Below are 23919 nucleotides of genomic sequence, written 5' to 3'. Positions count from 1 at the left end.
AGACTGAAAAACCGGCATAACCGAGGGCGCTTGTCGTCGTGGAGGAGGAGAAAAGTATTATATAAAGGTTGCTGACACTTACACTTCATCCTCCATGTTGCTGCCATATCTGTTCATCACCAACAGATTATGACGACTTCATCTTTCATAGAATCTGACGACAATCACGACTCAGTGGCTGCTGCTGGCAGAAAGAATCTCGCCTGGGTAAAATGATCTGCACGGCCACGCGCTGGCAATCAAGATCACCGCAGAAATCGAATGAGGAGTTCTCGTCATGGCTGCGTAACCGATCTGAGTTCAGTCACAGGTAAAAACTGGAGCTGAACCTCTGATTTATGCAGCCTTCATCTGTTGTGGGAGAATCTCATTTTAATTATAATCCAACTTCAGGCAGGTTGGCTGGAGCGGATATGAGGCACGTCTTTCATGCACCAGCCTGTTTCTGCACCACATCAAGTCAATAAACGGAGGTGGGGGAGGGCGGCCTGATCACCCAGCAGGTGTCCCACCTGTTTGTCCCTGTCCCTGCTGCTTTACACTCTGGCTCCGCTCTCTGACCCCCGGCGTCCTGAACTCTGGATCTGGCCTGCTGGGATGGATCCACATTAAAACTGTCTCAACAAACAGAAGGAAGGATCTGAGGTCCTTTGATTCTGCCGTAAACTTCCGCGAGCTCTCGCAGCGAGACCACCTCCCAATTCTGCTCCAGAGAGCCGGAATGTTATGGGCTCTAACGGACCGTGGTGAATTCCGCCGTCTGCGGTCAATCTAATCTGCATGTTTTGGGGTTTTTCCTTCATGTGCAGCACTGAAGTGAAGCGGGAGGAGACACTGGCACTCAATTCGAGCCCAACTGATTCAGGTTGCTGTAGTGTTGGTACGGCGTGCACATAGCGCACACTCAACAGGGAGCAGGGACGCGGACGCCAGGCGCTCACTGACAAGTCATTGAGGTGCCGAGGCCCCTGGAGGAGGCAGAGCTGAGAGTTAATGATCTTTCTGTATGCAAAGGCCACGGTTCAAAAGGCTCTGGCATGATGGGAAGTGGCAAAACCCCATTAACTCCATGACAGAGTCTGCCACCAGTAATATGTTTGTTCTTTTTCTCCAGTCTGGACATCCTTTTGTCTCCTCTCGCTTCTGCCTGCCTCTTATTTGTAAGGCAGGAGAGGACAGATCCATGTTACTGGTCCTGTCGTCCCTTTACCTTCGCTCCTGTTTACTTCTTAAGTTCGCTTTGTCCTTTTTTTTCATCCTTTTCTCCATATATCAACATCTATAGAGCCAGTCGGGCTCTCATCAGGGTTCTCTTTCCAGATAAACAGCGGCGAGGATGGATTACGATGACAGAAGAACATCTTGGACGTCTCAATGTCCATCTGGCTGCATCCTTGCTCTGGTTTTAATCCCCGCTTGAGAAAGGACATTGTCCACCAATTAGCACCAGCTAATAGACTGATTTAAACGTCCATTGGCCAACAAATGGACCGATCAAAAACATAGCAGGGTAGAATGAAGGTCAACACTCAGAGGCCGGGTCAGGAGAGTCCAGGAGGACATGTCCTGGTGGCCTGGACTTGCTCCCGTTTGATCCCCGTCATCCACCAGCCAGCTTCAAAATGCCACCAACTGTGTGCATGTAAATCACCAGGCAGAGGGAGGGGCGACGTGCACGTCCAGCCCAGAATTCTCTCAGGCAAAGAGGAACTACAGCGTTAGACCCCAACCACGAGTCAAATAAGGTCTGACTGAGTGATATGACTGGCAGGAAAGAACCTCGGCAGCATTCATTTGTGTCCTTTTTGAATGTCTATTAAAGTCTGCCGACAGACACACGGAGACTTGAGCCACAATCAATTAGGTGTGACCATGGCGCCGCCTGACAGTTGTTATTATCCAGCTCTAAAAGTGGCAGAGAGCAGAAGAAGATTCAGGGATGTGGGTGGGAAGAGCAGTGCCGCCACTCTGCTGTAGTGGGGCTGACAAATGAGCTCGCTAACGGGGCATTAGCCTTTTTTACTGTCACTGGGGAAATGTGGCACCACAAAATTACATCAAATCCGCGTCTCATGCGGGCTGTCACAGCAGCCTCCAACTGCTATCTGTCTCACTTAGGCAGCCAAACTCAGGCTGGACACTCTTCTTCTGTGGTGTTTTTATGGTGGGGAAAAAACTGTAGGGCTGATTATTACAGATGCCAGGAAAATTACACTGATTCTTATCATAATCACGTATGTCAGTAGAAATTCTAGACAGCAGCAACAGCGGAACCACAGTTAACTGTTGCCACCCGCTGGTCAAACACGGTACTACAGCTGGTCCTGACGCAGCGTTCAAAGGATCCAGATGTCCATGCAACACCGGTGGAACATGACGTCCAGTCAACACCGGTGGAGCCTGAAGTCCAGGCAACACCGGTGGAACATGACGTCCAGGCAACACCGGTAGAGCATGATGTCCAGACATCAGTCCAAAGACATATTATTAAAGCCCTCTATCCCAGTAAAGCTCTGCAGATGTTGCAGCTGTGCAGCACTGAAGGCGTCACTGTGAGCGTGCACGGCTGCAGCGCTGCACACGTGTAGTGAGACAAGCTACAGAGAATGTTGAAAAGCGGAAAAGCGAGTTTGGACAACCCCAACTTTTCACTTCCTGCACCGGGTTCTGTCGCACGTTGAAAACCGCGTCTCTGCACGGTGACTTGTCAGGCCCCGGACCTCCACCCCCTAGGAGGTCAGCGCCCACTGTAACATGAACAGTTAACAAGGAGAGGTGTGATTTCCTTCCTTCGCCTGGACTGAAGGCTGCCTGGTACCTGTGCGGACTTGCCCGCGGAGCAGTGCAGGTAGAACACGCCTAAACTCGAGCGGCTGCGCGGTGGAGCTAACCGAACATCTCTGACTCCGTCTGAGAAGCAAAGATCCGGACTGAAATGTCGCTGAATGCGAGCGCAGCTCGAACACTAAGGGAGATCCAGCAGATTCCTGGAAATGAAGTCTGCGCAGACTGCGGAGCCCTCGGTGAGACCGAGTTTTTCCTAGATTTTTGTGCAGGCGCGGAGCAGAACACTCCGCCACAACCTACTACTAATGTTTATCTGTTATCCTTTAAACCTTCGTAGCCGCATTGGGTGCTGAATCAAAGCTAAGTTTGGGTTAGCATTTTGATACTCATAGGCTCAGAAAACAGAAAATCATAGAGCACATGAAGGTAAATAGTGCCACCAGGTGAGGCGTTTCTCATGGCGGAAGACTACAAAAGAAGTCCGGCGGCGAGTCTGAACGTGCAGATCAGACCTGATCACAACCTTCAGCTGTGATTTATGCATCTTTGTCATTTTAGATCGTGAATTACACATATTAGAATGAAAAACAAAAGCCAGTGGAGGAGTGAGAGATTTGAATTTGATCACTTTTAACCTCCATTAATGGATTAACTGAGAGAGCATCAGCTGTGTTGTGATTCCTTGATATGACCTGATAATATGGATGTTTGATACGTTTTTAGAAAACATTAATAAAATGCAGAATGTGCCTTGTTTAGTTCCCATGTTCACCCTCCAGTCACCTCCTCCGAGTACCAGAAACTCTTCCTTCCATCTGTGCATCTCTCAGTCGAGTTTGTGCTTTTCAATTTTCTCTCTGAAGATCCTGGTTGGGGGTCCTGCTCCCTGGGGGTCTTCATCTGTCTGGACTGCTCTGGGATCCACCGCAACATTCCTGCCATCAGTAAGGTGAAGTCGCTGAACCTTTCACACTGGGAGGACCATGAACTTCAGGTGCGACCTCAGATTATGAACTTTGGTTGGTCGGTTGGAGTGATGTTGGTGACCCTTCAAATCTCATTTTAAAGCTAGTTTCACCTCTGCGACGTGACGCCCTTGCTGGGTAATCAAATCCAACACTCTCAGTCTATCGCATTCCTGCCCAGTATGTTTGTACAGAGGTAATAAAGTGTGGCTGTACTTTGCACTTCGGTTGGGAAACATTTCATTTATCATCTTTGTCTCTAAATATTTCCGAGTTGAGCTGCTGAACAGAAAGGGTGTAAAAATGTGGCTCCAAGTGAGTCATCTGTTTCTCATCTGTGTTCTTCTCAGTTGATGGCTGAGAATGGTAATCAGATGGCCAAGAGCAAATATGAGGCCGCTGTTCCAGTCTACTACTATAAACCAACCCACAAAGACTGCCGGTGAGTAACCATAGCTACGCAGATAACAGTGTGTACGCTGTATGCTGCTGCACCCTTGTGTATAAAGTACTGCAAATAAGAGATGCTGGCTAATAGACCCAGCTGACCTGGGTCTGTGGATCCCAGTGAGACCAGTTGGCTGATCCATATACTGGTGGGTGTAAATAAAGTTGTGCACAGCTGTCAGAGGCAACAGTGACAGCCGGTTCTGTTGCCTTTCAGCCTACGATGTCAGGGTCAGCAATGGGTTTATTCTGTGGGTAGATCCCTGATGTGATCACCTGATAGTCGTGATGAGATCATGCTGCAGACTTATGCTACCAGCCAACAGCTCAGTCTGTGTTGTCCAATGATAACCCTAAACAAATGCTTCCTTCTACTGTTAATGTTTAAATAGTTTGACTCATTAATTTTCTATTTATTTATGGTTACACATTCCCTAGAGGCCATCAGAGGCACTTGAACTATCATCTAATCAACACTAAATCAATAAAAACAAGCCTTTGGGTGTGACAAGCCTAGCAAGTCAAATCAAAGTAGATGTAGAAAATGTAAACTAGTAAATCTTAATAAAATGTACGACAGTTACGGCCACTGAGGTAACTTTGTACATCTGGTATGAACAAAAAACTCACAGGTTTTACGACCTTTACAGGATAAAGTGACTTTAATCACTGAAATGTGTGTGTTTGTAATAATTATGTCTGCCTCGATCTCTCTTTCGTGTCTGTCTAAAACTCTATTAGCCAGCCAGTAGCATTGTTGGAGCTGGCTGTGTTGATGTGTCCTCCGTGTGGGTGTGTGCGTGTGGGTGTGTGCGTGTGTGTGTGTGTGTGTGTGTGTGTGTGTGTGTGTGTCTGCTCAGGCTGTTGAGGGAGCAGTGGATCAGGGCAAAGTATGAGAGGAAGGAGTTCACAGAGCCCGCCAAGAGCTTTACGTACGATGAAGGTGAGCGCAGGTGGACACGCTTGCAGACACGCGTGAAATCGCGCCGCGCTGAGGAGTCACCTACGCTGGTCTCCCACAGAAACTAGAGACGGCATGTTGATGAAGAGGGGACGGGACAACGGCCAGTTCCTCAGCAGGCGATTTGTCCTCTCGGAGCGGGAGGGAACCCTCAAGTATTTCACCAAGTATGACGTAAGCGGCTCCTCCTCACCTGTCCTGATGCTGCCCCACCTGATCCTTCTGTGGGCCTAACTGGGACTCACCTCCACACATAATCATACACTTCATCACATGTGCTTAACCACCGCCAGTCCTCTCTGTCATTCTGGCTGAGTCACTAAGCCAACCAGTCATGGCTGGGAGCACTGGGAACACTGTGTTCGTGCGCGGACACTTCTGTGTCTGTCTTTCATAATGTCCAGGAAACTGCAGCGTGTAATTAAAGCGCCGCGCCGATGACACACCTGCGTCACCGGCTTTGTGAGGCGCCGCGCTTCATCGCTGATGCTGAGTTGCTTCATTGTGCTTCTGCGTTGGCGCAGGCGAAGGAGCCCAAAGCGATAATCAAGATCGACGGCATGAACGCAACCTTCCAGCCCGAGAAGATCGGAAACCCCAACGGCCTGCAGATCACCTACCTCAAAGACTACAGCACCCGCAGCATCTTTGTGTACCACGACAGCGGCAAGGTACTGAGGTGACCTTTGACCCCAGCACGGCGTCACCTCATGCTCTCTTCTCTCTCACCAGGAGATCGTAGACTGGTTCAACTCGATCCGCGCGGTTCAGCTTCGCTACCTGCAGGTGGCCTTTCCTGGAGCGACAGACACTGAGGTCAGCGCTTTTTTTTTCCCCTCTTTTCTTTTTTTACTGCTGATTATTGTTGAAACTGTCACCGAGATGGTGAAAAAAGCTGCAGTCAGCTACAGCGTTGTCACCGCTGGTCTGCTTACTTCTTCAGCTGATACCCAAACTGACCCGGAACTTTCTGAAGGAAGGATACATGGAAAAGACAGGTCCCAGGGCAAGTCTCACACACACACACACACACACACACATACATAGGAGCAGTTTCATAGCCCCTCCTGCTCCCACTTCTCCCCGTCTCTACTGTAGCCAATGCCAGTTGTGCTAACAGGCTAACCAGCCGTCAGCGCGGCTCCTCTGACAGACTGAGTGACAGCTGGGGGCTCAGACCTGCGGACCACATCATCCACACGTCCTTCAGTCTCTCTGAGGGGGAATAAAAGGCTTCAGCCGAGGATCTATTTCATCCTCGAGGTGTCAGGGGCTCCGACATAAGCAGACGTTGAAACACAGATGATTGGATAAGAAGGAAACGGCTGCATTGTTGCTGTTCCACACGCATTAGGAAGCTGTCATCTGATCCGGGATGATCCGCCTTGATGTGGCGAGCCGCGTTCTGACACGGGTTTAATTTCCGTCTGTCCGTCTGGGATGAAAACGCTCTCTAATTGGCTCCCCCGCCACCATTAAGTTCCTCACATGTGAGACACATTTATTGGAGGTGTCCCCAGTGACTCCTTGGGGAACCAAATTTTGGATAACAGTAGGAATTCTTTCCGGTTCAGTAGGAATTCTTTCTCGGGTCCAGTGACCCCTTGGAGCCTGCAGCAGGATCTATGTTTACACTCGGTCAAGAGTGTCCTGGAAGACCTGCCTGAGGCTCCAGACGTGAGACACAAGCGCTCCTTATTGCTTAGACGCTGAGACGAGATCAAGTTTCAGGGAAACAGATCGAGAGTCATCTGAGAAACCCGACAATTGTCCTCTCAGATGGGAGAACAACGCTGCTCTCTGACTGTTTCATCCTGTTTCCTTTTGCAGCAAACTGAAGGCTTCAAGAAGCGCTGGTTCACGCTGGACCACAGACGACTGATGTACTACAAAGATCCGCTGGTACGAGAGACACGGGCGTCGGGACACAGTCGATGTTCAGTTTACAGCTTTGGGACGTCTGACCGTCACTATCGTGGATCCTTTCAGCTCATCATCTTGTTTTATTTGGATGAGGAGAGACTGAAACCTTATCAGAGGGTAGAAGGCTGCAATAGAGATGTACAGTCTGGACCCTCAGACTCATAAATCACAGATACATTTAGTAAGTTTATGGGTCTTTAATTCAGATTTCCTAATCTGACGTACGTGCCGAGAGCAAGATTAGCTCAGCTGTGTTGCTGCTGTAAGAGTTCAGTGCAGCAGAGAAATAATTAAACCAGCTAAAGTGACTCAAATGTCCAAGATCCCCATACAGGAAAAACCAGTGCTTGGATAGAAAATGAAGCTTTGTGACTGGGAGTAGGTGCAGAAAGCTCAGAGCAAGCAGGTCTCTTAATCTGTTTCTGTTAGCATTAGCATAGCGGGACCCTGGTAGGTTGTGGACCTGTTATTACCTTCACCCATACCATAATAACTCGAAGAGGACGCTAGCTGTTAGCCTGCTAAAAACAGCTGTTGTGTGTGTTTTCTAGGACGCCTTTGCGAAGGGTGAGGTGTTCTTGGGGAACAAAGATCACGGCTACAGCGTCTCCGCCGGCCTGCCCGCCGGCACCTATCGTAACGGTGCCTGGCAACACGGCATAACCATAAAAACACCTGACCGCTGCTACCTGTTTACCTGTGAGTTGGAGAGTGACCAGCAGGACTGGCTGAAGCACTTCAGCGACGTCATGAGCGCCCAGATGTCCCCTCAGGAGTACACCAGTAAGATTCAGCGACTATTACTTCATCCTGGAGCTCAATCAAACATCCCGTTGTTATCCTGTTCGTATGCTCCCCGCTGACCTCAGATCAGCCACCGTGGGCGTAGAAGCTTTAGGATGTTTGAGGGAGGAGGAGAGTTGCTTTAATCACCTCACTGCCGGCCAAGAAGCCAAACTTTTTAATGGTCCATAATATTTGTGTATCTTTTTGCTCTTGTCTTTTAAAGTGGAAGCCTTGTTCAAGCACCGGGCCTGATGGACCAGAGGTCGGAGGGATCTGCAATAGGAGCCTGTCAACTCTGTTTTCCTGACTTCTTTTGGCATCGACTGGAATCATCTGGAACTTTTGTAGTCTTGTTCTTGCCTCAGTAGAACCTTGAAAAACATTTTCCATTGTGTTTTATTGTGATTTTATTAACATTTTAATGTAACTCTGATTTAAAACCTTCCTATTATCCTTTGAGCTCCCAAAGTGGAGACATCATTCCAGAAACATTTACAACGACACTACTTGTACAGCTGAGGAGTTAAACATTAATTTCTATATTTTATATATTGTTAAGGTTTGCCAAGGTTCTTAAAGGCAAAACACGAGAACAGAAAACCTGGAACTATTTTTTACATTTGTGTGTGGTCTAACGACACCTGCGTGTGGAAAAGACCATAACTACCAAAGATGTCTTCCGAATTTTGCCTGTCCACTTTTGTCAGCAGCAAACAGGTATTTTGTTTTGTTTTGACTTAAAGAAACTCAAACTACCCAAAGCTCTGTGCCTCTCCTCTCCTCTCCTCTCCTCTCCTCTCCTCTCCTCTCCTCTCCTCTCCTCTCCTCTCCTCTCTTTTTACCCAGCCGGCCATCAGCAGGAGGGTCCCCCTACATGAGCCTAGTCCTGCTCAAGGTTTCTTCCTGTTAAAGGGGAGTTTTTCCTTGCCACTGTTGTTTGTGGGGGTCAGGCACTGAGATTCTGGAAAGCGCCTAGAAACAATTTTGATTGTAAAAGACACTATATAAATAAAGATTGATTTGATTTGATTTGATCCTTGACAAAGAATATTAAAATAAGTGAACTCTAATAAAGGAAGTCTTTTCTAGACTTGTGTGACTGAAACTGGACCACAAATGTAGCAAAAAAAAGAGTTCATGATTAAAAAATCAACCAAACTTGGTTAGAAAATAAAAATAAACTATGGTTGATGGAGAGTTAGATGATTAAAAAAAAAGTCAGTTTTTAACCCTTTAAGTGACACGGGTCTGGATTATCTCCAAACCTACAGCGGTTAATCGTGGTGATAAATCTGCCTGTGGTTGTAGCCGTTGGGCCTGTCACTGACTCCTCATCCACATAAAACCGTAGCGTGGCGAGCGGCAGCACCAGATCCTAAAAGAAGCACACCGCAAATTTATGAGCCCGTGCTAGTTTTCACCCTGGTGAGAAAAGGGGAGGACAGACGTGAAGAGCCAGAGAGCTGCAATGAGGACACAGACGCAGCAGTGTCCTGCCACAACCGCTCCAGGAGGTAGAGAGAGTGGAGGGCGAGAGAGAGACTGGAGGGCGAGAGCGGCCGTGGCAATGCATCAGCGTGGATTACCGATATCTCAGCTCCTCTGATTTGGAGACCGGCGTGCTTGACCTGGACCCCCGCCTTTCCTGACCTTAACGCTGCAGCTTTGAAATGTGTTCGCTATCCAGCATCGACCATCCCGACCTTTGCTGATCTAACCTTAGATCGCCTTGGAAACGTCACAGTCTGACTTGCAAACCTGCGATGAACTGCACTGCTAATGCCAGCAACAGCCGGGGCCTTGCCGTGAGCCCAGGAATGGGGGACGGAGGGGCCCAGGAGGGCAGCGGCACCGGAGGCCTGTGGGTGACGTCCCTGCTGGGTGCCATGTTAACAACCATGTGCGCCATGGGCGTGGCAGGTAACTCCTACACGCTCGTGATCACCCGCTCGGCTGCTTTGCGCCGGACCGGCTCCATGTACGTTTACATTGTCAACCTGGCTCTGGCCGACCTGCTCTACCTGTCCACCATCCCCTTCGTGGTGTGCACGTACTTTGCCCACGACTGGTTGTTTGGCGAGGCAGGCTGCCGCATCCTCCTGAGTCTGGACCTCCTCACCATGCACGCCAGCGTCTTCATTTTGGTCGCCATGAGCCTGGAACGCTACCGCGCCGTGGCCAGACCCTTTAGTGCACACAAGTCCTCGACCCGGACACGGAGGCTTGCGGCAGGGATCATATGGGGGACAGCTTTCGCGCTAACGCTGCCCATGATGGTGATGATACAGCTGAGGGTGGGCAAACCAACAGCGGCTGGTTTGGTTAAGAGGATCTGCTTCCCCACGTGGACCCCCGAGGCCTTTAAAATCTATATCACTGTTCTGTTTCTGACAAGCGTTTTGGTTCCCGGCTTGGTCATCGTTGCCCTGTACGTCTCCCTAGCCAGGCGCTACTGGGCAGTTCAGGCTAGCTTAGGAGGGAGCAGCCGGGCTGCCCGAAGGAGAGGACTCAAACAGAAAGTCGTATCAATGATCTTCAGCATCGTGGTGGCCTACTGGGCTTGTTTTCTTCCATTCTGGGGATGGCAGCTCGCTAAGCTCTTCTCACCGGAGACCCTCAGGGCTTTGTCTCCCGCTACTCATAATTACGTCAACTTCTTCGTCACGTGTCTGACCTACGGGAACAGCTGCATCAACCCATTTCTTTACACTCTTCTAACCCGGAATTACAAAGATTACCTGGCCCAGAAAGGCCAGTTCGTGGGGTCGAGCAGGGCCGACCCCGGATCAGCTACACTGACGCCGCAGCAGGAGCCGTAGCTGCTAACTCAACGATACATCTGGGGGACTTCTGCCCACATCCGAGAGCTATATCTTGAAGTTGTGTTTGTGAAATGGTAGCAATGAAATGAAATGTATGTTGGTTTTTTAAAACATAATCTACAAATTGCAGCGATTCTGATGATGTTCTGTTTGCGGTCGCTAACATTTTGGGCTTGTTTTTAATTCTTTGATGTAATTTTCCTCACTGGCTGCTCAAACACACATACGCCGACTCGCACGCTGGTCGTAAAGGATATTTCATATTCCGGGGAATGTGATTGCATCGTGCCACATTCCTCGGCCTCAGGCCACAACCTCTTTGAGCCTTCCTGCAAATTGTGTCCCAAGAATTCACCTGCTTTCAGCTTCATCACGCCTCAGCTCTTCTGCTTATTTCTGGATCTAGTAGCAGCAAACATGATGGATTCCTAAGGAGGTCCCCTTTTTACATTCACAATCCAGTTTTGACAATATTACATCACATACGTGTAATTTTAATCATCATAATGCTTCTTGCTAATTTATGATATTCTCTTAAATGTCGGTGTTTGTTTCAACAGCACTTTAGTTTGTTCAGGTGTTTCCTGGTGCAAATTTTGCTAGCAAACATCGATATTTGGGTTAGAAATCAAAATAAATATTAATTGAAAAGATTTCCCATACATGACGCTCCACAAAATGGCCCTTTTTTAAAACCAGTTTTATTTCAGGACCTCAGTGGCTAAAGCAGTGAAACTGGCAAACAAGGCAGGTGCTATGCCGCCATCTGTAGGCCATTTTTCTCATTACAGCCTCAGAGAATAACGTTTTTATTGGCTGCAGCTGAGGACGAGATTAATACACTCATGTTGGACAAGTTCGCAACCGTCATCATTTGATCTTGATGCCGATCACCTTGGCCTCGCCGCGGATGTCAAAGTAGTCGTACTTGACGTCGCCCAGGCGGTTGGGGAAGTTGATCATGCAGCCGTCAGGAAGCTTGATGTAAAACTGTTCCATGTTGAAGTTGATGTAGCACTAAAGGAGACACACATGTGTGAGGGACACCAGAAACGTCTCTCCAGTAGAGAGCTAAGAGAACCTATGGTGGAGCTGACGCTGCTTCATCTGTCTTTGATGGCAGTTTTAACGGCTGTGCAGCTCTTTTATATGTTGACCTACACTGTTACACAGATGGCGACCCCATTGATAAACATATTGCCCAAGACGTTATTACCTTAATAAAGATCATAAAAGCACTGTTGACTGATCTGCTGTATATTTTCCTACAGCTGGAGACTATAGACTCTGTGACTGGACCTCTGGCAGCAGACCAGCAGGGCCAGTAAAACCACCCACCTTAGCCTCCTCCCCACGCGTAAAGGGGAAATTTCCCTCGTGTTGCTCGTCAGCCCAGGACCCCCCTGACAGCGAGTTCATGACGATGGTGTTGACGTCGTGGCCGAAGTCAAAGCGGGGGTTGAAGTGCAGGGCCAGGTTGTCGGGGTCATGGCCGATGTTGATGGAGAAGCTGGGAGGATCAGATGGTTAGAGAGGGGTGCTCAGGACCCTTCTGTTTGGGGTCACACTGGGGATCTGGCCTGAGACTGAGGGGGAATCTGGATCTGGGACACCAGTGGGGACAGACTTGTCTAACTTGTCTAAGAGGTGTCCCTCATTTTTGGACCTTTATCGTCTGCCTGCCTGCCAGCTGAAAGTGCTTGTGAAGCGCATGTGTACAACTCACTTGGAGCAGCAATCGCTGGGCTTCACCCGGACCTTCAGCTCCTTCCCCTCCTTGAATGACATGTCCCTGACGTTCTGCGGAAATCACGAAGAAGGCACAGATTTGGATGTCTGAGAGACGTTCACGCCTTCATGGTGGGGAATCATTTTGACACAGCTTTAACCATCAATCAACCACATCCTCTAGTTAGAATGAATGCCACCCTGAGGATGGCTGAGCTTCTTATCTGAGCGGTTGATGATCAACCAGGCTGGAGCGGCACCCCGGTTGTAAAAGCAGACAGGACGGAGCCTCATCTGCTCCTATATGTTCTCACCAGGCAGTAAAACAATAAAGAATCACCTGCCTGTGTGTTCCTACGGTCTATGTTCCAACTAATAACCACATACCACCCATCTTCTAAAAGCTGCCTCTTTATCCTGGCTGCTGCTACTGGGGCCCATCCAGTGGTCACCAGTCCACCAGTTTGATCATAAAATAAAACGATATATTGCTGAAGTCATCCGCTGTCGCGCCCCTCAGTGTCTCTCTGGCACACACAGCACATCCTTATCTGCTGGTTTATCATTGACTGAGCATTGGAGAATAATTATTGAGAGTTTTTATCCTTCCGGGTGTTTCCGTCACCTTGCAGGCAACATGTGCACCAGCCCGTCAGAAGCCCCCAAACTGTTTCCTCGATTAATGCAAACCTGGATCAGCATTCCACTTCGATTTCATCTGCAAAGATCATCTTTCCTTCTAACGACCTTTAACAGGCTTCAGGAACGAGCAAACTACGGACTTATACACACCAAAGCTGTGCGTTTATTAGACTATTTTTCTTCAGTGCTGATAAAAATTCCAACAGTATTAAGAAATAATTGTAAAAGCGGGAGCACAGAGGTGAATTTCCTCATTAATGAAGAGGATAATTAAATGCTCAGATGAGCCTCATACTTACCATCCTGGCTGCCTTCGGTGGTTCGTCCTTCCAGTGACAAAGACCAGCAACACAAGCTCAGAGGTTTATATAACCAGCCAACAGGAAGCAACCAGCCAGGAAAGGGTTGGAAAAAAAGTCACATGATTTGGGCCATTCTGAGCAGGAATTCAGGTAAATGGAGATCGCAGTGCATTCTGCCAATCATTTAATTTATTTGGCATCTACAGATTAACTCACAAAAAAGGAACCAGTGCTGGAGGTATTTACCTGTAAGTTTTTGGGAGATTACTCAAAAAGTCCTGAGCGGACTTGAATGAAATGTTCAGGAAATGTGGAGAATGACCGAGTACAGTTTGGTGATGTTCAAGATTCCAGAAGAACTTTGATCAAGGGGCTTTGATTAGCAAGCAACTTACTATAATATTTAACCTATTACTGCTGCCTATATTTTAACGTCAAACAACCTCCATCATACAATGCAAAATTTCTCCCAAAGCGCCTTGTTTGTCTAATCGTAATCATAGTCTATAATCAATAATATATATTCATTGATCCTTTTACCGAGGTTAAACCTCGAATACAGGACGAACAAAACGGTGGCAAAAATTGATGGTAGCGATTGTAGTATTAGTTTTGGATGTAACAGAAAAGTGTAACTCTGTGAAAGGGCGCTATCTAGTGGTGTAATTTGGAAATTTCGAAAAATAAAGCGCTGCGGTGTTGTGTCGATTTCTGCTTCGTATCGAAAATGATGTTTGGACTATCAAAATATGCTCCCCCTAAAACATTGATTAAAACAGACGAAAACACGATTATTTTAAAAGGCTATAAACACCCATAGGTAAAAGCAGCGGTAGCAAATTTCGCTAAACGTGAGTAAAAAGGGGGCTGAAATGTTTTCCTGAAGATACTAAGTGATCAGAGAGGATATAAAAGAAAAAGCTGTTAATTTGGATAGTTTTTTTTTTATATATATATATAAATGGTTTGATTTTGCTTTGTTTTTCGTCCTGGAAGTCGTAGCAGTGAAATCGAGCAATGATTGATTAACGCTGCTCTGATTCTTGCCATCTTCATTTGGATAAATAAAATCGTTTTGATTCGTTTTTGCACGACGCCGGTGGATTCCTCCAGATAGTGACGTCACAGTGACGTGCCAATAGGGCAAAGTTTCGTTTCCACGCGCTGACACGCTCAAGAGTGTTGTCATTTACAGTTGGGCGTGGTTGTAAGTACTATAGCCAATCGGGATCTATGGTGTTTGTGGTGGGCGTGTCACACACGACGCAGAACCACTGAAGCTGGTCCGAATCAACTAAGTTAGCATATTAGCAACTTTTGGTAAGCTTTCAGTTTTACAAACTTTTAGTTATTTAGTGGATTCACATGTCGTTCTGACAGCTCAAATACATGAAAGCGAAGATATATACTGGACCTTTTGCGGTGATGGCTTCATATTATATTTCTATGTTTTTGGTCTAGATTGCCACCGGTTGTGAGAGCAAGTTCGATGTTTGTTAGCATTAGCTAGCTCGGTGTTTGCTGTGTTTGTAAGTGAAGTCGAGCATAGGAGATAAATGAGTTTCTCTGTTGCTTTTCCTTGAATAGTTTCTCTAGAAATGGCCACGTTGACGGCGACAGAGCCGATGTTATGTCCGAATACAATAGCAGAAGCAGAATCTATAGTACCCGCCTGTATGTTTGCACCGGACCGGGGATGTGAAGATGACCCATGCGGCGCTGAGGGCTTTGAAGGCTGCGACGGAACGAACGGAGAGTCCGCGGATCATCTCGATCTAAGCAGTAAGGTGGGCCCTTACTCTCAGCGGTGGTTCAATTATTGTTCCAAATTAGACACTTTCCCACTAGGACTTTATGTTTCCAGGCAAATAAACGCTTTTGTATGCATAGGTATTGTGATTCCACTTGTGTGTCGGTTTGAGTGTACTTTGTGCTGTTGTTTAAAATATTGCAGTGACACGTATGTAACTGCATCCTGCTGGCAGGTCACACTGCTCAGCACATATGTGCAAAGGTTCTAGGAACTGTCTGGGACATCAGAGTGACTTATTTGCTTTGTTTGTTGACTTACAGCATCTTTGAGTTTGTGCCATCACACATTTACAAAAGAAATATTGGATGTGTTTGCTTTGGGTTGACTGCGAATGCATTCTTTGTCCCTCACTTTTCAGCTGGTTCTGGTTAGCCCTACAGCAAAACAGTATGATTTACTATTACAACATTTGAGAGAGCGGATAGACGAAGGCTGTGGAGAGACCATCTACGTGATCGGGACGGCCTCAGGTAAGGTTGACACATTTAGTCCAACTTTGGTTAGAAAATGTAGTTAATTTAATGTGTAAAGACTATATTTATATTAAGTGGCAAGACAAAGTATGTGAACTCTTTGGGATTACTTGGATTTCTGCATAAATTGGTCATAAAATATGTTCTGATCTTCATCTAAGACACATCACTAGACAAACACAGTCTGCTTAAACTAAGACTGCACAAAAATGATAAATTATGCTTTTATTGAACCTAACTTGTAAATATTCACAGTTCAGGGTGGAAAAAGTATGTGATCCTTTGGATTTATTAACTGATCGACCCTCTTTTTGGCAGCAATACCCTCAACCAAACGTTTCCTATAGATGCAGACCAGTATAATGGTCAGGAAGAATTTTGGACCATTCCTCTGTACAAAACTGTTCAGCAATATTCTTGGGATGTCTGGTGTGAATCGCTCTCTGCTCTCTAAGGTCATGAAACAGCATCTCAATCAGGTTGAGGTCAGGACGCTTACAGGGCCGCTCCAGAAGGCGTATTTTCTCCTGTTGAAGCCATTCTGTTGTTGACTTGGTTCAATGCTTTGGGTCATTCTCCAGTTGTATCACCCATCCTCTTGAGCTTCAGTCTGCAGACAGATGGTCATAAGTTTTCCTGCAAAGTGTCTTGATAAACTTGGGGAATTCATTTTTCCATTGACGACAGCAATCTATCCAGGCCCTGATGCAGCAAATCAGCGCCAAATCATGATGCCCTCCACCATATTTAACAGTTGGTATGAGGATTTCATGCTGGTGTGCTGAGCCTTTTTTCTTCACACATTACGTTGTGCGTTGATTCCAAACAACTCCGTTTTGGTTTCACCTGTCCACAGAATGTTTTGCCAGTAGTGCTGTTGAACATCCAGGTGCTCTTTTGCAAACTTCAGTGCAGCCATGTTTTGTTATTTTTTTTGGACAGCACTGGCTTCCTCCATGGTGTCCTCCCATGAACTCCATTCTTGTTTAATGTTTTACTTATTGTAGATTTTTCAACAATACTATTAGCATCTTCATCACACTGAGCATTCTGCGCTGTGCTCTCACAGTCATCTTTACAGGACGAGCACACTGGGGGAGAGGAGCAACAGTGCTGAACTTTCTCCATTTGTAGATAGTCCACTAACTGTGGATGTATGGACATCAAGGCTTTTAGAGATACTTTTGTAACCCTTTCCAGGATCATAGATCAAGTCTACAATTCTTGAGCGTAGATCTTCTGAGAGCTCTTTTGTGCGAGGCATGGTTCACATCAGGCAATGCCTCTGAACATGGAACTCACAACTGGTGTGTGTTTTTTAGAGGGCAGGGCAGTTTTAACCAACACCTGAACCCTCTTCACATTAAGTGGACTCCAGGTTGGCTGACTGTTGGCTGCAATTAGCTTGTGGAGAAATCATTTGCATGGAGTTCCCATACTTTTTCCACCTTGAACTGTGTTTACATGTTGTGTTCAATAGAAACATGAAAATGTATCATTTTTGTGTGTGTGTGTATAGTGAGACAGTTTTAGGTATCCTGGGTTTCAGAAGGGATAGTGTTAAGGATGGGAATGAGAGTATGCCCCAGGGAGCGTTTTGGTTTTCTGGAGTGTTACAAAGGTAAATAGACCATAGTTCACAAACTGTTCAAAAACCTTTTGGATTTATGGATTTAGAAGCATGCAAGTTCTGGACACAGTCAGCAATGCTAGGAACAGTGGGCTGACATGATTTTGTTTCTGGTGATCTGTACCAACATGGGAAGACTTACAATTGTGTCTTGGAGGCAGAATATCTTATAGTTATCTTAAAGTCCAGCACACCGAAGCCCAAAGATCACTTTAATGTAAGTGTGCAACATTCCTGTGTTGATCGATAGTGATTGTTGTGGAAAATGGAGGGAATTTTAGGATTCACCCATGGTTGTATTTGGCAGTTAACCCGCTGGCTAACAATTGTGTTTATGTAAGAACCAAACCCACCGGTGGAAGATATGGTTGAAGAGAAAAATCTGTACATCTGTTTCCACCCCAGCTCATCTGTTTGCTCCACTCTTCAAACAAGCTCCATAGTTTTTGTAGCCAGGGCTATTTTTTGCATGTTGCAGCAACTGTGTGTGTGGCAGGGGCTGGGCCAATGTCGGCGTGTTTAAAAGTGTCATATTTCACCTTGCTCAGCACAAATGCTGTCTCACCGCTTCATGTCAGACTGCTCTGCTGACCTGACCCAGAGGTCTTGGAGTTCTAGATTTTTATTTTTCTGCTTATTTACATCAACCTACTGGACTCCACCCTGTCATTTAACAGTCACCTCCACTTTTCTCTGGATGTTTCTTTACCTTTACTCATTCATGTTTTATTTATGGCCGCGAGAAAGGAAGAACTCCATCTCCTCCTCTGCAATCTTTAGTCTTTTCTCATCACAAGTGATTGAAATGAACAGTATAATATTCAGCTTTGTCTGTTTTATGAAGCCATTTTATTATTTTTCTCTCATGTCGCCCCTCCCTCTCTCTTCCAGATGGAGGCGACAGTGGTCTGGATGACAAGGACATGGAGGCGTCCATCGCCACGGTGCGATCCTTGTGCGAACAGATCGACGCTGACCTGATCTGGCTGAGGGAGCGGACAGACACTGGCGGGAAGATTCAGGACTACCTCATTCGCCAGCGTGTTGGAGAACAGGACTTCTTGGAAGTCAGGTGGTCTAAACGCAGCGGCCTACGTTCATGTCATGCTGTTGCTAACTGTTGTTGCGTCACTGCTTGCTAATTCTCTGCTCGTGTTCGGCCTCTGGTCTCCAGGGTGGCTGTGGTGGGCAACGTGGATGCAGGGAAGAGCACTTTGCTGGGGGTTCTGACGCACGGAGAGCTGGACAATGGACGAGGCTTCGCTCGCCAAAAGCTTTTCAGACACAAACATGAAATGGAGAGCGGCAGGACCAGCAGTGTGGGCAACGACATCCTCGGCTTCGATCAGGAGGGACAGGTGAGACTTCAGGAGGGTGAGTCCTCGTCCTCCTTCCGTTAATCTTCCCCTACCTCTGCTGTTGTAGGTGGTCAACAAGCCTGACAACCACGGCGGAGGCCTGGACTGGACCAAGATCTGTGAAAAGTCCTCAAAGGTCATCACCTTCATCGACCTAGCTGGCCACGAGAAGTACCTCAAGACTACCGTTTTTGGTATGACGGGACACCTGCCAGATTTCTGCATGTTGATGGTGAGTGCAGACCTGAGGAGGGTTTGGTGTGTGACGTCCCAGGATGAACATATGCAGCAGTGCACTGACTGATGTCCCATCAGGTCGGCAGCAATGCTGGCATCGTCGGCATGACCAAAGAACATTTAGGCTTGGCACTGGCCCTGAACGTGCCGGTGTTTGTTGTCGTGACAAAGATCGACATGTGTCCAGCAAACATTCTACAAGGTACGGAAACATTGTGTTAATAGATGTGTTATTGCATGAGGAAAAGGCAGAAACCAGGATGTTAGACTTGGAATTTATTCAGTCTGACGCCACAGTCAGTGCAGGTAGAGAAGAACGTGGTGAAGCTCACAGTAACTCTTGAAACATCGGCGTTGTTCTGCAGAGACTCTCAAACTACTCCAGAGGTTATTAAAATCACCAGGCTGCAGGAAGATCCCAGTGTTGGTCCAGAACAAGGATGACGTCATCGTGACGGCCTCCAACTTCAGCTCTGAGAGGTAATAACAGACCTGGTCCTGCTCAAGGTTTCTTCCTGTTAAAGGGGAGTTTTCCCTTGCCACTGTTGCTTGTCTGGGGTTAGGCCCTGGGATTCTGGAAAGCGCCTTGAAACAATTTTGATTGTAAACGATGCTATATAAACAAAGATTGATTGATTGACTTTTTAGAGCAGACGTATACATAGGAGGAAATCTGAGTTGATGACAGTTATAAGATCAATGCTGACTGAGGTGCCTTCTGCCTTAGACCTCATGTCACAAGAAATAAATTCATCAATAACATTGTAACCAAAAGTCTCCCTGCGATGGGGACTTATGTCCTCAGAGGACGAGGCCCATATTCAAAGGTTGGAATTGACACCAGAGTCATGCTGTGTTCTAGTCCTAAACATCATTGGCGATGTATCTATTATCCCCATCATGATCCTTCATCTGCCAACAGAAAAAAGGATTTTTAAAAGTTTAATCTCAAGTAGAAAAGGTTGGAGACGTTGGATCCATCTCAACCATCTCCCTCCTCCTGCAGGATGTGCCCCATTTTTCAGATCTCTAATGTGAGCGGGGAGAACATGGACCTGCTGAAGATGTTCCTCAACCTGCTGTCTCCCAGGACGAACTTCAACAACGACGAGCCTGCGGAGTTCCAGATAGACGACACCTACTCTGTCCCGGTGAGGAAGCAAACACCACTTCTGTTAGCTGTAACACAGCAGAAGGACCCGAAGAGAAGGGCTGACCTCTGCTCTCCTTCCGACAGGGCGTGGGTACCGTGGTGTCAGGAACCACGTTACGAGGTGTGATCCGGCTCAATGACACGCTGCTGCTGGGCCCCGACCCGCTTGGCACCTTCATCCCCATCCCCGTGAAATCCATCCACCGCAAGAGGATGCCTGTCAAGGAGGTTCACGGGGGCCAGACGGCTTCGTTTGCCCTTAAAAAGGTTGGTCTGAGAAGATCAATACAGGAGAGAAGCTGATTACACTCATTCCTTTTCCTCCTCAGATCAAGCGCTCGTCCATAAGGAAAGGCATGGTGATGCTCTCCCCCAAGCTGATGCCACAGGCCACCTGGGAGTTTGAGGCCGAGATTCTGGTGCTCCACCACCCGACTACAATATCTCCGCGATACCAGGCGATGGGTGAGTGGCACCTGGTTCCTCCAGGAGGTCAACGTTAAGTTGTGGCACCTCTTCCCTCACACCGTGTCACGTCTCCAGTCCACTGCGGCAGCATCCGGCAGACGGCGACCATCCTCGGCATGAACAAGGACTGCCTGCGGACAGGCGACAAGGCCACCGTCCATTTCCGCTTCATCAAGACTCCGGAGTACCTGCACTGCGAGCACAAACTGGTGTTCAGGGAGGGGCGCACCAAAGCCGTCGGCACCGTCACAAAGGTACAGGAAGCCACTTATGGATCAGCAGGTCACATGACCCTTCACTCACCCAGGCTGCGTCTGTCTGCCGTCAGCTCCTCCAGGCGGTGAACACACAGGCAGCCAAGGCCCAGCAGGCAAAAATGCTGTCCAGCAAGAAAAAAGACGGCGCCGTTTCCCCTGAGGAGGCGGGGTCGACGCTGCCCAGTCCCAACACGGCTCAGCTCCAAGTGAGTAAACGCCAATTTGGACTTGAACCGCTTCAATGTTTTAAGCTCTTTAGGTTTGAACAGAAAAGAGCCTTTATTGTTAAACGCAGAAGCGTTGTGTGTTGCACAGGCCTCAGACAGAGAGGAGGAGGCTTGTAATGATGAGATCATCGATATTAGGTACAGGGAAGGGAAAAGCCCAAAGATCAGTACAGTGGCACCTCTACTTTACGAACGTCTCTACATGCAAAATTTTCAGGTTACGAAACGTCTCAACGAGAAAATATTTCCTCTTGATACGAAAGGCAAAAATACGCTACCGCTGCTACTCGCAGCTTGCGGAGTTTAGCGAACGCAAACTTGCTTGTAGCTGCTCTGCCATTGGCTATCGCCTAGCATTTTCCTGTCATCCCATTGGCTAGGAGGGACGTCAATATGTACAAGTTTGTGTGTATCCCAGCGTCGTCTTCGTTTAACTTCTATTCGCTATGGACCACAGGAAAGTGATGGAGAAAAGTGAAAAAGAAGAAAAGAAGGAGAGCTTTTTGTCCATACAAATGAAGCAAGAAATAGAAAAGCATGAAAAAGGGATGCGTTTGGTTGATCTCGCCAAAGAATATGGCCTAACTGGGATTTATTGTGGGTGTTCGTATGTTTGTCCATTAGATGGCGGTGTTACCACAAGTGTTAACGTTAGTTGCTAGTAATGACGGCTAATATAAGATTAGCCTGTAATAAAGTTAATTTTGTTCCTGGAGAAGCCTTGCATTGAATTCCTACATTTATTGGGCGGTAATCTAATTGTAACATGTATTTGTTACATGTTTTGATGCATTTTTATGATTTATAAAAAAAAAAAATTATGTCCGAATTTTTGGGGGCTTGGAACGGATTAGGGCATTTACATGGAAAACGCATCTCTACTTACGTAATTCTCAGGTTACGAAACAACTTCTGGAACCAATTAATTTTGTAAGTAGAGGTCCCACTGTATTAGGTGAAGACGTGTGTGCAGACCACAGCTCTGGTATCTCTGGGTTTTTGTCCATTCAAGGCTCCTCTGCTGCTCCTTTTTTTCTGCAATTGTTGACTAACAAATTAACGGTTGTGCAGCTACCACAAGATTTCAGCCTAACTGGGAAAACAAGTGCGAGTCATTTTTTCCACCCTCCATCCCACCTTTGACCTCCAAACTGTTGTTCTTTTAATGTGGTGGGTCAGTCTGACATGTGCAGATGTTAATTTTACTACTTTGGAAACCAGCTTTTGCCCTTTTCTCTTCACTGTACCATTAAGACTTTCATTTTCTCGCTGTGTGACCTTTTTGTTCTGACCTTTGACCTAGCTCTGACTCACTGTCGTTCTCGTGTTCACAGCTCAAGTCTGGAAGTGGAGGACGACGGCGAGGTGGTCAGAGGCATCGAGGGAAAGGCCTGAATACAACGTCGATGGCACCGACGGTCCCCACAGGAGCAGCAGGAACAGCCTGAAAAGGCGCATCCGCCTCTGCTCGTCCTTAGAGGCGAGATCTCTGCTGGCGCCATCCAGAGACTGCACGGCTTTCTTTGATAAGACAAATCAGGAAAAGTGAATTATTTTTAATTTTTGTAGATTTAAAGCTTTCTTACGGTAACTAAGCAAAAGGTTAGAGTTTGTGGTTCCCTTTATACACTTGAGGTTTTGGAGGCGTGGTTTGACGGTGTTCAGCATTTCCAGCAGAGACGTCCTTTACTCGTCCCGTTCACTCGTCCCCCCCCTCCATTTCTGTCCACGTCCTCTTCGTTCCAGTGATCCTCACCGTTACACCAGTAACCTGCAGGGTCCCGATGAGGGAGTCAGTGGCGCCACTTACAGGGGAAGAGCAGAACTGTTAACCTGACCCTCCGACCTGATTCTGACCCAGCTGCTACAAGTAAAAACAGGGTTTTCATGTAATTGTCAGAGTGGCATATCAAAAAAGCATGTGATAATGTTACAGTAAACTCATTTTTATGATCATTTGAAACTGATTTAGCTGTGCTTGTCAATAAACAAATTGCCATTGACATAAATCCCACCCCCATGTGCATTCCCTCCTGTTACTCCTAGTTTCCAGCTTTTCTGATGCAAACAGCATCACTTTGCCCTAAAGGAACCATGAATATTAGCCGCTGCGAGCTAATGCAGCCGCTCTGCTACTCTATCTCTTCATTTTAATCATCAGAAAGTAACAATTCTCGACTAATTCTCCCACACCAATGTGTTCCTGATGTTCTAACAACTTTCAGGCATTTCTAAAGGTGTTTTCCAGACAACCAGCAAATTGAGCCTTCATGGTGCCCCCCAGTTTTGACTGGGGGAAGGGGGTGAATGAATGGCATGCTGGGACTTCCTTTGTACACATGCAGCAACACTTGACCAGACCAGTTTTTTCTGTTTTTTTTAGGTGTGGCTGTTTTGAAGAGACACGTGTCCTGTTTGTATAAAAGAGTTGAGATCTGACTGCTGCCAATGTTGTTTGAAATCATTTTAAATAAAGATCTTCTATAAACAAATGTGTGATGCTTTTACTTATGAATTACACTTGGAAAAAAGATTATGAAATAGATGCATACTTGACGTTTGCTCCTGGTCAGAGGTTAACGTACGTGTTTAAGAAGATCCTTGGCCTCAGGCTTTGGGTTTTACTTTCATATCGTCAGCTGAGACCTTAGAAGACCTCTCGACTAAAGTTTCTAGAGTTTGAGAACATCAGCAGAAGCTGCACTTAAGAGATCAACTGCTTATTCAGGGATGCCAAATGGGGTCACATGAGTGGATTTTATTTCCGTTTAACTTCAATTAGCAGCCAGTCAGATGCTGGATACCGCTTAAGTATGCTAGCTCCCACGGTGGGATTTGGACAACTTCTGTGGCGTCTATCAGCCAAAGCGAGAGCTTACTGGCTCACAACAAAGTCTTGTAATAAAGGTTTGTAACAAACACGGCAATCTGTCAGAACAG

The 23919-nt window shown here is 46.9% G+C and overlaps 4 protein-coding genes across 6 annotated transcripts; 3 read left to right on the top strand and 1 right to left on the bottom strand.

Moving 5' to 3' along the window:
* The first annotated feature begins 2643 nt into the window (after positions 1-2643).
* Positions 2644-8627, top strand: LOC101074733 (arf-GAP with dual PH domain-containing protein 1). Its single transcript, XM_003972282.3, has 11 exons — positions 2644-3023; positions 3651-3781; positions 4103-4194; positions 5060-5142; positions 5222-5334; positions 5685-5831; positions 5893-5976; positions 6104-6166; positions 6991-7062; positions 7635-7866; positions 8093-8627. Exons 1-11 carry the CDS (start codon positions 2936-2938, stop codon positions 8119-8121), a joined length of 1134 nt encoding a protein of 377 aa, XP_003972331.1. The 5' UTR covers positions 2644-2935; the 3' UTR covers positions 8122-8627.
* Positions 8628-8784: 157 nt separating this feature from the next.
* Positions 8785-10802, top strand: uts2r4 (urotensin-2 receptor 4). The gene has a single exon (XM_029851343.1). The coding sequence runs from the start codon at positions 9633-9635 to the stop codon at positions 10686-10688; it is 1056 nt and encodes a 351-aa protein (XP_029707203.1). The 5' UTR covers positions 8785-9632; the 3' UTR covers positions 10689-10802.
* Positions 10803-11373: 571 nt separating this feature from the next.
* Positions 11374-13453, bottom strand: lgals2b (lectin, galactoside-binding, soluble, 2b). Its single transcript, XM_003972267.2, has 4 exons — positions 13361-13453; positions 12418-12491; positions 12030-12201; positions 11374-11708 (listed from the first exon to the last, which is right to left on the bottom strand). Exons 1-4 carry the CDS (start codon positions 13361-13363, stop codon positions 11562-11564), a joined length of 396 nt encoding a protein of 131 aa, XP_003972316.1. The 5' UTR covers positions 13364-13453; the 3' UTR covers positions 11374-11561.
* A 1110-nt stretch (positions 13454-14563) lies between these two features.
* LOC101074292 (GTP-binding protein 1-like) lies at positions 14564-23471 on the top strand. 3 transcript variants are annotated; one of them, XM_003972280.3, is made up of 14 exons: positions 14564-14683; positions 14951-15150; positions 15535-15646; positions 18171-18351; positions 18454-18637; positions 18705-18869; positions 18953-19076; positions 19240-19354; positions 19881-20025; positions 20112-20294; positions 20357-20492; positions 20571-20749; positions 20824-20958; positions 22314-23471. In XM_003972280.3, the coding sequence occupies exons 2-14, from the start codon at positions 14962-14964 to the stop codon at positions 22425-22427; spliced, it is 1962 nt and encodes a 653-aa protein (XP_003972329.1). In that variant the 5' UTR covers positions 14564-14683; positions 14951-14961; the 3' UTR covers positions 22428-23471. The 3 variants fall into 3 exon arrangements, with proteins under 3 accessions (XP_003972329.1, XP_011611051.1, XP_011611052.1); XM_011612749.2 differs by having other exon boundaries at positions 14589-14785; XM_011612750.2 differs by lacking the exon at positions 14564-14683 and having other exon boundaries at positions 15005-15145.
* The last annotated feature ends 448 nt before the right edge of the window (positions 23472-23919 follow it).

The sequence above is a fragment of the Takifugu rubripes genome, chromosome 17, assembly GCF_901000725.2.
Source record: "Takifugu rubripes chromosome 17, fTakRub1.2, whole genome shotgun sequence".
In the NCBI taxonomy this organism is placed as follows: domain Eukaryota; kingdom Metazoa; phylum Chordata; class Actinopteri; order Tetraodontiformes; family Tetraodontidae; genus Takifugu; species Takifugu rubripes.
Note: the sequence above shows the minus strand (reverse complement) of the source record. Positions and strands in the feature narration are given on the sequence as shown.